Source organism: Mixophyes fleayi, chromosome 8 (assembly GCF_038048845.1).
Source record: "Mixophyes fleayi isolate aMixFle1 chromosome 8, aMixFle1.hap1, whole genome shotgun sequence".
Taxonomy (NCBI): domain Eukaryota; kingdom Metazoa; phylum Chordata; class Amphibia; order Anura; family Limnodynastidae; genus Mixophyes; species Mixophyes fleayi.
Window position 1 is genome coordinate 140,024,057 of NC_134409.1, and position 15,423 is coordinate 140,039,479.

The following is a 15,423-nucleotide window of genomic DNA, read 5'->3' on the forward strand; positions in this document are numbered from 1 at the left end:
AGCCAATCACAAGCCACAGTAATGGTCCAACCAATCATAAGCCAACCTTAATAAGTCAAACTAAAGGACCAACCAATCACAATTTTGTGAACATGAGCTTGGTCTGTTTGTCTCTTAGATCATTCATTAGATTTATATATAAACACTATATATAGTTTTACTTATTGCTCTTTGTTTGCACTTATTCTTGTCTGTTAAAGATTGATCAAACACAATAATTGGAGCTTATTATTTCATTCTCTGCGTATGGCCATCAGGTACAGGATACTGGTATCTTACACAGTCTATGTATAGACCTCACCTACATGCACCATAACCCCAGTAATAGTCTGTATTATTCACACCTGGCCCCGGCTGACGGCGTCTTCTCTCCGGCAGGAGGTGGACGTAGGAGAAGAGGTCCAGATGTTACAGGAGAGCCTGCTGGACGTCCTGCTCCAGACCCTGCTCATTATCATGAGTAAATCTCAGGCCCAGGAGGCGGTAAGAGGCCAACGCTGCCCCCAGTGTACAGCAGAGATCACTGTTAGTAATTAACATTCACTTCTTTTTTCTAACCCCTCCCAAATCCATCTCATCATCCTCAGCAGCCCATCATAGGCCCGAATGATGCCCCAGGTACATGACTGGCACTGCAGGTTGGTATCCTGGCACAGCCAATCAGGAATAGCTCTGTGTACCGGTCAGACTGTAGCCGTGGACACTGTAACAAAACCGCTGTTACCGTATGTTTGTATGTATCATAGTGTGCCCGGTGCCACAAGCATCCAGCGGGTACATATGTAAAAACTAGGTGCAGATAAATTGTACGTGATTTAGGCCAATCTAAATGTTGAAGATCATTATAAAAAATATATAATATATAAAATGCACTAAACCTACTATATTGTTGCAGCAACATTGCAATATTCCAAATGCTGCCAGCTCCATTCACTGGTGTTATCGCAGGTGGCACAGGGAGCCTGACCTCCAGGGACCCCCCGAATACAACATGCACTTTATAGTGTAAAACTAACACCAATGGGTGTGAAGCCTAAAAGTAACTGTTTAACAAAGGGCAGCAACAATACATTGTTGCAACAAAGTTAAAGACAATCCTTAGTGGCGGCAGTTCTACAGCAGTGAATAGGGAGCGGCATTATTCTATACAGAGAATTAAACAATGAGAATAATGGATTAAATGTGACTTTACTGTACTTGAAAATTATAGAGTCTAAGAATTTACATCATTTTAACAACATATTAGTTTAATTGTATGTTAATTAGGTAAATGGGCGTGGTTTACAGTAACATAATTATACAAATTATAGCGGTTCACAATTGAAAATGTTAAATAAATCAAATGTGTAATGGATCACATATGATTTTCTGTCTAGTTATCTTGTTTTCTTCCCCCTTTTTATTCATGTTTATAAAATAACCCCATAGACTCAGATAACTGGGCTTTCACTACCTTATGGGATAATTTCTTATGTATCATCTCATTTACAGTATCCTTTACTCCTTACCCTGAGTCCTCTCCCCAATAACATACTGACTGTTCTGACTCTTCCCCCCCACCAGGGGGAGTATGTTTCCTGCCTTCTATCGCTGCTGCGTTTGATGTCAGATACTCATTACCAGCATCTGCTGCACAACTTCCAGAGCAAAGAGGAACTCAAGGTGAGGAGGGGATGGACGTGGGGTGGGGGTGGAAGTGAGGAGGGGGTGGAGGTGAGGAGGGGGTGGAGGTGAGGAGAGGGTGGAGGTGAGGAGGGGGTGCGGGTGAGGAGGGCATGGAGGAGAGGAGGGGATGGAGGTGAGGAGAGGGTGAAGGTGGGGAGAGGGAGGGGGTGGAGGTGAGGAGAGGGCGGGGATGAGGAGAGCGCGAGGGTGAGGAGAGGGTGGAGGTGAGGAGTGGGTGGAGGAGAGGAAGGAGGTGGAGGTGAGAAGAGCGCAAAGGTGAGGAGGGGATGGAGGTGAGGAGAGGGTGAAGGTGGGGAGAGGGAGGGGGTGGAGGTGAGGAGAGGGTGGGGGTGAGGAGAGGGTGGAGGTGAGGAGAGCGCGAGGGTGAAGAGGGGGTGAAGGTGGGGAGAGGGAGGGGATGGAGGTGAGGAGAGGGCGGGGTTGAGGAGGGGGTAGAGGTGAGGAGGTTGCAGAGGAGGGGAGGGGGAGAGAGCAGAGGTGAGGAGAGGGTGGAGGTGAGGAGAGCGCGAGGGTGAAGAGGGGGTGAATGTGGGGAGAGGGAGGGGATGGAGGTGAGGAGGGGGTGGAGGTGAGGAGAGCGCGAGGGTAAAGAGGGGGTGAAGGTGAGGAGAGGGAGGGGATGGAGGTGAGGAGGGGGTGGAGGTGAGGAGAGCGCGAGGGTAAAGAGGGGGTGAAGGTGAGGAGAGGGAGGGGATGGAGGTGAGGAGGGGGTGGAGGTGAGGAGAGCGTGAGGGTAAAGAGGGGGTGAAGGTGAGGAGAGGGAGGGGATGGAGGTGAGGAGGGGGTGGAGGTGAGGAGAGCGCGAGGGTAAAGAGGGGGTGAAGGTGAGGAGAGGGAGGTGAGGAGGGGGCAGAGGAGGGGAGGGGGAGAGAGCGGAGGTAAGAAGGGGTAGAGGTTAGAGGCCGAAGGTGAGGAGGTAGTGGAGAGGGGGGGGGCGGAGGTGAGGAGGGGGCATCCAAGCAGATGGACATGTGGGTATCATGGTGAGGTCATGTGTCCTGCCTCCATGTGGAGGCAGAATGGGACTCTCCATTAGGCAGTAATTGAGGATAACATACCCACAGCTTTATCATTATTATAACGTACCTGTGGTGTAAAGTTTTACAGTATATTTTATGCAGCTCCTGGTTCACAGTGAGATTATTATATTTATATAGTTTTGAGAACAAGAAGCATTAAACACATAACAGTTACATATGGCCGACACTTATGGCCCCATTTTCTGGATAAGGTTATTTTCGTTGTACTTTGGAGCACTATGGTGTAAATTTACTAAATCACATTAATAATGAGGTCAGAGGGTGAGACGTGAGAATATGTAACAATACCCTATGAGCTGTTAATGAGCCCCCCATAAATATTACCAGGCGGCCCAGGGGGAGTATTAGGGTCAGGGGCAGAGGTCGATTTACTTTTATAATAATAATGTATTCAGGTATTAAGTTCCTCAGGACCTGGGTTTGACGTCTGGTCACATGTTCTAGATCACATGACCTTGGGTTCTGGGGTAACAATGTATCAGAGTAAACGTTCCTCAGTGTTCCGGGTATCTCTAAGTCCGGACTACGTGTTTTTTCAGGAATTCCTGCTGAAGATCTTCTGTGTTTTTCGGAACCTGCAGAAGTTGACCGTCTTCCCTCCAGACTGGACAGTGATGAGACTTCTGGCCAGCAAGTAAGAGCGCTGCGTGGGCCGGGGCACAGGACTAATGATAGAGGCACAGGGGTCCCACGTGTACAGACCACACCATCATGGTGGAACCTTCAGCCGCAGACATTCTTATATAGGGTTCAGCATAAATGTCATGTGACCCACAGCAACCAATCAGCACTACATGTTAACTGATTGGTTGATATCGATTAGACTACACATCGGTTACACACAGTGGAAGCAGCAGTTTTGTTCTCTGAACTAAATAATTATAGAAATACAGCCTGTCAGTTCAGTAGGTACCAGTGACATCACGCCTGAGGGATTAGTTAGTTATTAATGAATTGACTGGATAATGGCTGCCTCCACTGTTTGTAGGTGATAGGTATGTTTTTAAAGTGCCTCATTGATGCTCCTGGTGAATTGATTGGCTGCATTTCCTCTGTTAGTGGTTCAGCTGCTTCACTGTCCGTCCTCTATAAACTAACGTTATCTCTTCCCAGCATCATAGTGACGACTGTTCAGTACGTGTCTCCGGCCGTGCACAAGAACTTCTGTGAAGCAGACTTTGACTTTAAGGTAAACACAATTATTATTCTCTTCTATTTGCAGTAACCTGATATCTAGTCACATCCCTAAGTACTTACATAGAGGGGTACACCCCAGTGCCTGCTTACATAGAGGGGTACACCCCAGTGCCTGCTTACATAGAGGTATACACCCCAGTGCCTGCTTACATAGAGGGGTGCACCCCAGTGCCTGCTTACATAGAGGTGTACACCCCAGTGCCTGCTTACATAGAGGGGTACACCCCAGTTCCCTGCTTACTTTAAGGTGTACACCCCAGTGCCTGCTTACATAGAGGGGTACACCCCAGTTCCCTGCTTACATTAAGGTGTACACCCCAGTTCCCTGCTTACATTAAGGTGTACACCCCAGTTCCCTGTTTACATTAAGGGGTACACCTCAGTTCCCTGCTTACATTAAGGTGTACACCCCAGTTCCCTGCTTACATTAAGGGGTACACCCCAGTTCCCGGCTTATATTAAGGGGTACACCCCAGTTCCCTGCTTACATTAAGGGGTACACCTCAGTTCCCTGCTTATATTAAGGGGTACACCCCAGTTCCCTGCTTACATTAAGGGGTACACCCCAGTTCCCTGCTTACATTAAGGGGTACACCTCAGTTCCCTGCTTACATTAAGGGGTACACCCCAGTTCCCGGCTTACATTAAGGGGTGCACCCCAGTGACCTCACAGACCGGTCTGTTATTTTCAGGTGTGGAACTCGTATTTCAGTCTGGCCGTTCTCTTCATTAATCAGCCCAGTCTGCAGCTGGAGAACTTTGCAGCGGGAAAGAGGAGGCGGATCCTGGACAAGTAAGTGCCCCGCCCCTAATACTGAGCATTCAGTACTACTGAGCACTATTAGTACTAACCATTGAGTCCATAGTACTGAGCATTGAGTCCATAGTACTGAGCATTGAGTCCATAGTACTGAGCATTGAATCCGTAGTACTGAGCACTGCATCCGTAGTACTGAGCACTGAGTCCCTAGTACTGAGCACTGAGTCCCTAGTACTGAGCATTGGGTCTGTAGTACTGAGCACTGGGTCCGTAGTACTGAGCACTGAGTCCGTAGTACTCGGCACTGAGTCCGTACTACTGAGCACTGAGTCCCTAGTACTGAGCACTGGGTCCGTAGTACTGAGCACTGAGTCCGTAGTACTGGAGAGTGAGTCCGTAGTACTGAGCACTGAGTCCCTAGTACTGAGCAAGCACTGAGTCCATAGTACTGAGCACTGGGTCCGTAGTACTGAGCACTAAGTCTGTAGTACTGGAGAGTGAGTCCGTATTACTGAGCACTGAGTCCGTAGTACTGAGCACTGAGTCCGTAGTACTGAACACTGAGCCCGTAGTACTGAGCACTGAGCCCGTAGTACTGAGCAGTTTGTCTTTAGTGTTGAGCAGTAAGTGACACTTCCGTGTTCTGTAGATATGGCGACATGCGTGTTATGATGACATACGAGCTGTTCAACATGTGGCAGAACTTGGGTAAGTGACAGAACACGGTACATATATGTACAGTGTCTCCCGCTGGATCCTATACTCTGTCTATTCTGTGTACATTATAGGGGAGCACAAATATCACTTTATCCCCGGCATGATCGGCCCGTTCCTGGGCGTGTCCCTTGTCCCGCAACCCGAGGTGCGAAATATCATGATCCCCATTTTCCACGACATGATGGATTGTGAGCAGCGGCGCAATGGTAACTTCAAGCAGGTGAGAGGGGCCGTGATCATCACACGTCATCTAAAGCCGCTTACGTTACTTGTTACTAGTGTCGTAGGAACGCTGCTTCTCTAACAGAGAACTGAACATAATATGATATCTTGTAGAATAAAGTTTAATGAACAGTTATCTTTTCTAAAATGTCAGAAAAGCTCTCGTTAATCACTTCATCAAGTTGCCCACTAAACAGTGTCATATTTCTGTGAGAGCTTGTCTCACATGCCAAGTTACTGCCTCTCAGGGATGAAAGAAATGTTCTTTTATTCTACAGCAAAGTTTGTCTTAGCTATGACTAATGTTTATATACAATCAGAGTAAGGAGCTGTTATTAATCACAATGATAAGATCATGTTGTATAGCAGGTATGAGCAACCTGTAGCCCACAAGTTGATGTGGAACTAGAAGTCCCAGCACATCCCTCCAGCCAGGGACTCACTAACCGTATGAGAGGTAGCTTGTGGCTCTCTAGTTATTGTGGAACTACAAGTCCCATCATACCCTGCCAGAGAGGAGAAAGCTATATCAGTGGTAGCCGGCCTGTGCATCTCTAGTTGTTGTAGAACAACAAGTGCCAGCATGCCTGTATTGTAGATAATGAACGCATGAGAGATGTTACTGCTGATCCAGCCTCACACACTTTGTATAACAACCAGATAATGCTGCAGCTGCTTCTACAACGATCAGATGATTTATATGTTGGAGTGTAACTGTTGTGCGCTGTATTGTTGCGTTGTGTTGTGCGGTGTCTCTCACACACTTGTGTCTCCTCAGGTGGAGGCCGAGCTGATCGATAAACTGGACACTTTGGTCTCCGAGGGGAAAGGAGATGAAAACTATCGAGAGCTCTTCAGCCTCCTGTGAGTCCCAACTTTCTCCACTACTAATATAAAGAGGGATAAATGTCTGTAGTTGGGGGGGGGTAGTTAAAGTAGATAGAGGGTATACAGCTAAGCTGGCCTTAGGCAATGTGTGGCTCTTAAGCTGTTGTGAAACCGGTAGGGTGTGCTGGGCCTTGTAGTTCCACAGTAGTGGGTACAGGTTAGAAGATAGTTGGGCTTAGTAAAGCCTGGTGTCATGTGGTAGCTGCAGTCACAGAGTAGTGTTACGTGGTATAAGGGGGGTGCAGTGTACTGACAGAGATGTGATATATCTGTATTTGTACCCCACCCTCGCTGCCGCTACAGCTCTCAGCTGTTTGGTCCGTACCCGAGGTAAGAGAGGTCATGGTATATTATATACAGCGTGTTACTGCATGTCTATAGTGTGTGGTGTGTACATGGATACATGCATGTATATATATCCCGTTCTGTGGAGGTATACCGGACCCCCAGCTGTTATTCCACCTATGTCTGTACCCGGCTTTAGCTGTCTGTATAAACTTATATATATGTCTAACCTGTGTGTATGATGTTATTATGTATCTCCCGGGGTCTCTCTGTGTGTGGTCTATAAATGACGCTCTCTGTCTGTCTCTTCCTCGTGTTCTTCCTGTCGTACGTCTCTTCTTGTCCCTTACTCGGCCCTGTATTTTAGATGTTGTCCTTGTCTCAGGTTTGTGGTTTAGGAGTCACGTCCGTATTATTCTGTCACTTGTGCCCTCAGCTTGCTGGAGAAGATCGAGCAGGAGACCTGGAGAGAGCCGGGAGCGTCGTTTGTGACCTCAGTGACGCGTCTCATGGAGAGACTGCTGGACTACAGGTATGAGACTGACCGTGACCTGATCATTGGGGTCATTGACGAAATCTGCGCCTCATTTTGCGCTTTAAAACGCTTTTGCGCTGTGTGTATACTATTTTTTGAACCTAGACTAGTTCTACATTCTACATAAGTTTTTCCCCTTTTCTCATGTAAATATCAGTAATCACATTAACACAATGAGACTGGCGCATACTTAATACACACAGACCCCCGATCTGCTCTTCCATCTTCCCGGCACAGTCTGCATCTTGGCTACAGGAGCCGCAGGGACGTTGTAAACATCCTACCAGAGTTTGGGCCAAACCACCTATAAGTCTCACTATAGATCTATTCCTACTCCCAGATACTGGGGATAATTGCCCCCTAATCTGGATGTAACGGGGGTTTCCTCCGCCCAACGCCCACTTAAGGTTTATAGTTAAGTAACGAGGTGATGGGAAGATGGTAGCGTGAAGTCAGTAATATATACGGTGCCGTACAGATACACTGAATGTCGATAATATATTGTATTTCAGGGACTGTATGAAAGGTGAAGAAACAGAAAATAAGAAGGTCGGCTGTACGGTGAATCTGATGGTGAGCAGTAAGGACAACACTTCTATATCTGTAACAACCAATGTCAGGGTTTATCCTTATGACTGTTTGTGAGGAAATTTTAAATACAAATTTCTGTTCTTTTGTATCTTCACAGAACTTCTACAAATCCGAAATAAATAAGGAAGAAATGTACATCAGATACATTCATAAGCTCTGTGACTTACATCTACAGGCGGAGAGCTATACAGGTACACAGGATAATGATATCACACAGCTACAGGCGGAGAGCTATACAGGTACACAGGATAATGATATCACATAGATACAGGCGGAGAGCTATACAGGTACACAGGATAATGATATCACATAGATACAGGCGGAGAGCTATACAGGTACACAGGATAATGATAATACACAGCTACAGGCGGAGAGCTATACAGGTACACAGGATAATGATAATACACATCTACAGGCGGAGAGTTATACAGGTACACAGGATAATGATAATACACAGATACAGGAGGAGAGCTATACAGGTACACAGGATAATGATAATACACAGATACAGGCGGAGAGATATACAGGTACACAGGATAATGATATCACACAGCTACAGGAGGAGAGCTATACAGGTACACAGGATAATGATAACACACAGATACAGCCTGAGAGATATACAGGTACACAGGATAATGATATCACACAGCTACAGGCGGAGAGCTATACAGGTACACAGGATAATGATAATACACAGATACAGGCGGAGAGCTATACAGGTACACAGGATAATGATATCACACAGCTACAGGCGGAGAGATATATAGGTACACAGGATAATGATAACACACAGATACAGGAGGAGAGATATACAGGTACACAGGATAATGATAACACACAGATACAGGAGGAGAGATATACAGGTACACAGGATAATGATATCACACAGCTACAGGAGGAGAGCTATACAGGTACACAGGATAATGATAATACACAGATACAGGCGGAGAGTTATACAGGTACACAGGATAATGATAACACACAGCTACAGGCGGAGAGATATACAGGTACACAGGATAATGATAATACACAGATACAGGAGGAGAGCTATACAGGTACACAGGATAATGATAATACACAGATACAGGCGGAGAGTTATACAGGTACACAGGATAATGATAACACACAGCTACAGGCGGAGAGATATACAGGTACACAGGATAATGATAATACACAGATACAGGAGGAGAGCTATACAGGTACACAGGATAATGATAATACACAGATACAGGCGGAGAGATATACAGGTACACAGGATAATGATAACAAACAGCTACAGGCGGAGAGATATATAGGTACACAGGATAATGATAATACACAGATACAGGCGGAGAGGTATACAGGTACACAGGATAATGATAACACACAGCTACAGGCGGAGAGATATATAGGTACACAGGATAATGATAATACACAGATACAGGCGGAGAGGTATACAGGTACACAGGATAATGATAATACACATCTACAGGCGGAGAGCTATACAGGTACACAGGATAATGATATCACACAGCTACAGGCGGAGAGCTATACAGGTACACAGGATAATGATATCACATAGATACAGGCGGAGAGCTATACAGGTACACAGGATAATGATAATACACAGCTACAGGCGGAGAGCTATACAGGTACACAGGATAATGATAATACACATCTACAGGCGGAGAGTTATACAGGTACACAGGATAATGATAATACACAGATACAGGAGGAGAGCTATACAGGTACACAGGATAATGATAATACACAGATACAGGCGGAGAGATATACAGGTACACAGGATAATGATATCACACAGCTACAGGAGGAGAGCTATACAGGTACACAGGATAATGATAACACACAGATACAGCCTGAGAGATATACAGGTACACAGGATAATGATATCACACAGCTACAGGCGGAGAGCTATACAGGTACACAGGATAATGATAATACACAGATACAGGCGGAGAGCTATACAGGTACACAGGATAATGATATCACACAGCTACAGGCGGAGAGATATATAGGTACACAGGATAATGATAACACACAGATACAGGAGGAGAGATATACAGGTACACAGGATAATGATAACACACAGATACAGGAGGAGAGATATACAGGTACACAGGATAATGATATCACACAGCTACAGGAGGAGAGCTATACAGGTACACAGGATAATGATAATACACAGATACAGGCGGAGAGTTATACAGGTACACAGGATAATGATAACACACAGCTACAGGCGGAGAGATATACAGGTACACAGGATAATGATAATACACAGATACAGGAGGAGAGCTATACAGGTACACAGGATAATGATAATACACAGATACAGGCGGAGAGTTATACAGGTACACAGGATAATGATAACACACAGCTACAGGCGGAGAGATATACAGGTACACAGGATAATGATAATACACAGATACAGGAGGAGAGCTATACAGGTACACAGGATAATGATAATACACAGATACAGGCGGAGAGGTATACAGGTACACAGGATAATGATAACACACAGCTACAGGCAGAGAGATATACAGGTACACAGGATAATGATAACAAACAGCTACAGGCGGAGAGATATATAGGTACACAGGATAATGATAATACACAGATACAGGCGGAGAGGTATACAGGTACACAGGATAATGATAACACACAGCTACAGGCGGAGAGATATACAGGTACACAGGATAATGATAACAAACAGCTACAGGCGGAGAGATATATAGGTACACAGGATAATGATAATACACAGATACAGGCGGAGAGCTATACAGGTACACAGGATAATGATAATACACAGATACAGGCGGAGAGATATACAGGTACACAGGATAATGATAATACACAGATACAGGCGGAGAGATATACAGGTACACAGGATAATGATAATACACAGATACAGGCGGAGAGTTATACAGGTACACAGAATAATGATAACACACAGATACAGGAGGAGAGATATACAGGTACACAGGATAATGATAATACACAGATACAGGCGGAGAACTATACAGGTACACAGGATAATGATAATACACAGATACAGGCGGAGAGATATACAGGTACACAGGATAATGATAATACACAGATACAGGCGGAGAGATATACAGGTACACAGGATAATGATAATACACAGATACAGGCAGAGAGCGATACAGGTACACAGACTAATGATAACACACAGATACAGGTGGAGAACTATACAGGTACACAGGATAATGATAACAAACAGCTACAGGCGGAGAGATATACAGGTACACAGGATAATGATATCACACAGATACAGGCGGAGAGATATATAGGTACACAGGATAATGATAATACACAGATACAGCCTGAGAGATATACAGGTACACAGGATAATGATATCACACAGCTACAGGCGGAGAGCTATACAGGTACACAGGATAATAATAATACACAGCTACAGGCGGAGAGATATATAGGTACACAGGATAATGATAATACACAGATACAGGTGGAGAACAATACAGGTACACAGACTAATGATAACAAACAGCTACAGGCGGATAGATATACAGGTACACAGGATAATGATATCACACAGATACAGGCGGAGAGATATATAGGTACACAGGATAATGATAATACACAGATACAGCCTGAGAGATATACAGGTACACAGGATAATGATATCACACAGCTACAGGCGGAGAGATATACAGGTACACAGGATAATGATATCACACAGATACAGGCGGAGAGATATATAGATACACAGGATAATGATAATACACAGATACAGCCTGAGATATATACAGGTACACAGGATAATGATAATACACAGATACAGGCGGAGAACTATACAGGTACACAGGATAATGATAATACACAGATACAGGCGGAGAGATATATAGGTACACAGGATAATGATAATACACAGATACAGGTGGAGAACTATACAGGTACACAGGATTATGATAACACACAGATACAGGCGGAGAGATATACAGGTACACAGGATAATGATAATACACAGATATAGGCAGAGAGCGATACAGGTACACAGGATAATGATAACACACAGATACAGGCGAAGAGCTATACAGGTACACAGGATAATGATAATACACAGCTACAGGCGGAGAGATATATAGGTACACAGGATAATGATAACACACAGATACAGGCGGAGAGCTATACAGGTACACAGGATAATGATAATACACAGCTACAGGCGGAGAGATATATAGGTACACAGGATAATGATAATACACAGATACAGCCTGAGAGATATACAGGTACACAGGATAATGATATCACACAGCTACAGGCGGAGAGATATATAGGTACACAGGATAATGATAATACACAGATACAGGTGGAGAACTATACAGGTACACAGGATAATGATAACAAACAGCTACAGGCGGAGAGATATACAGGTACACAGGATAATGATATCACACAGCTACAGGCGGAGAGATATATAGGTACACAGGATAATGATAATACACAGATACAGCCTGAGAGATATACAGGTACACAGGATAATGATATCACACAGCTACAGGCGGAGAGCTATACAGGTACACAGGATAATGATAATACACAGCTACAGGCGGAGAGATATATAGGTACACAGGATAATGATATCACACAGATACAGGCGGAGAGATATATAGGTACACAGGATAATGATAATACACAGATACAGCCTGAGAGATATACAGGTACACAGGATAATGATATCACACAGCTACAGGCGGAGAGATATACAGGTACACAGGATAATGATATCACACAGATACAGGCGGAGAGATATATAGATACACAGGATAATGATAATACACAGATACAGCCTGAGATATATACAGGTACACAGGATAATGATAATACACAGATACAGGCGGAGAACTATACAGGTACACAGGATAATGATAATACACAGATACAGGCGGAGAGATATATAGGTACACAGGATAATGATAATACACAGATACAGGTGGAGAGCTATACAGGTACACAGGATTATGATAACACACAGATACAGGCGGAGAGATATACAGGTACACAGGATAATGATAATACACAGATACAGGCAGAGAGCGATACAGGTACACAGGATAATGATAACACACAGATACAGGCGGAGAGCTATACAGGTACACAGGATAATGATAATACACAGCTACAGGCGGAGAGATATATAGGTACACAGGATAATGATAATACACAGATACAGCCTGAGAGATATACAGGTACACAGGATAATGATATCACACAGCTACAGGCGGAGAGATATATAGGTACACAGGATAATGATAATACACAGATACAGCCTGAGAGATATACAGGTACACAGGATAATGATATCACACAGATACAGGCGGAGAGATATATAGATACACAGGATAATGATAATACACAGATACAGCCTGAGATATATACAGGTACACAGGATAATGATAATACACAGATACAGCCTGAGAGATATACAGGTACACAGGATAATGATAACACACAGCTACAGGCAGAGAGATATACAGGTACACAGGATAATGATAACACACAGCTACAGGCGGAGAGCTATACAGGTACACAGGATAATGATATCACACAGATACAGCCTGAGAGATATACAGGTACACAGGATAATGATATCACACAGATACAGGCAGAGAGATATACAGGTACACAGGATAATGATAACACACAGCTACAGGCGGAGAGATATATAGGTACATGGGATAATGATAACACACAGATACAGGCGGAGAGCTATACAGGTACACAGGATAATGATAATACACAGCTACAGGCGGAGAGATATATAGGTACACAGGATAATGATAATACACAGATACAGCTTGAGAGATATACAGGTACACAGTATAATGATAACACACAGCTACAGGCAGAGAGATATACAGGTACACAGGATAATGATAACACACAGCTACAGGCGGAGAGATATATAGGTACACAGGATAATGATAACACACAGATACAGGCGGAGAGCTATACAGGTACACAGGATAATGATAATACACAGCTACAGGCGGAGAGATATATAGGTACACAGGATAATGATAATACACAGATACAGCCTGAGAGATATACAGGTACACAGGATAATGATATCACACAGCTACAGGCGGAGAGATATATAGGTACACAGGATAATGATAATACACAGATACAGCCTGAGAGATATACAGGTACACAGGATAATGATATCACACAGATACAGGCGGAGAGATATATAGATACACAGGATAATGATAATACACAGATACAGCCTGAGATATATACAGGTACACAGGATAATGATAATACACAGATACAGCCTGAGAGATATACAGGTACACAGGATAATGATAACACACAGCTACAGGCAGAGAGATATACAGGTACACAGGATAATGATAACACACAGCTACAGGCGGAGAGCTATACAGGTACACAGGATAATGATATCACACAGATACAGCCTGAGAGATATACAGGTACACAGGATAATGATAACACACAGCTACAGGCAGAGAGATATACAGGTACACAGGATAATGATAACACACAGCTACAGGCGGAGAGCTATACAGGTACACAGGATAATGATATCACACAGCTACAGGCGGAGAGATATACAGGTACACAGGATAATGATATCACACAGCTACAGGCGGAGAGATATACAGGTAAACTAGACTGCAACAAGCCTGATTAATAAATGATAATATGCATCTACAGGCGTTGAACAAGACAGATTCATAAATGATAACACACAGACAAGTGGATCCCAGTAGAGACCTATATGCATGTATAGTTTATAGCGTCTATAAAACCTTAATAAAAACTTTTCATGATAAAACTACAGACCAACTACTAGACACATTTAAAGATTATACAGGTGAGCTGGATGGTTTATATATTATAACATCAATGGGGGGTGACTAGAGGTCTAAACCTTACACAATAATATGAAACTGTAGCTGCTGTTTCCAGACACCTGGGGGACAACAACTTTCCTCCCTTTGTACCCCCCACTTCCTGAGTATCCCCCACTTCCTGAGTACCCCCCACTTCCTGAGTACCCCCCACTTCCTGAGTACCCCTCACTTCCATAGTACCCCCCACTTCCTGAGTACCCCTCACTTCCATAATACCCCCCACTTTCTGAGTACCCCCCCACTTCCTGAGTATCCCCCACTTCCTGAGTACCCCCTCACTTTCTGAGTACCCCCCACTTCCTGAGTACCCCCTCACTTCCTGAGTACCCCCTCACTTTCTGAGTACCCCCCACTTCCTGAGTACCCCTCACTTCCTGAGTACCCCTCACTTCCTGAGTACCCCCCACTTCCTGAGTACCCCCTCACTTTCTGAGTACCCCCCACTTCCTGAGTACCCCTCACTTCCATAGTACCCCCCACTTCCTGAGTACCCCCCACTTCCTGAGTACCCCCTCACTTTCTGAGTACCCCCCACTTCCTGAGTACCCCTCACTTCCATAGTACCCCCCACTTCCTGAG

General features: G+C 44.5%; 1 protein-coding gene across 1 annotated transcript in view; it reads left to right on the plus strand.

Annotated features, from left to right (window-relative positions):
- Nucleotides 1-15,423, plus strand: part of DOCK3 (dedicator of cytokinesis 3) — a 175,522-nt gene that overhangs the window by 127,502 nt on the left and 32,597 nt on the right. The window contains 12 exon segments of the mRNA XM_075184216.1: nt 379-525; nt 1,564-1,662; nt 3,266-3,360; nt 3,840-3,915; nt 4,616-4,716; nt 5,333-5,391; nt 5,472-5,620; nt 6,401-6,486; nt 6,814-6,840; nt 7,232-7,327; nt 7,843-7,903; nt 8,019-8,112. Coding sequence (XP_075040317.1) covers nt 379-525; nt 1,564-1,662; nt 3,266-3,360; nt 3,840-3,915; nt 4,616-4,716; nt 5,333-5,391; nt 5,472-5,620; nt 6,401-6,486; nt 6,814-6,840; nt 7,232-7,327; nt 7,843-7,903; nt 8,019-8,112 — 1,090 coding nt within the window.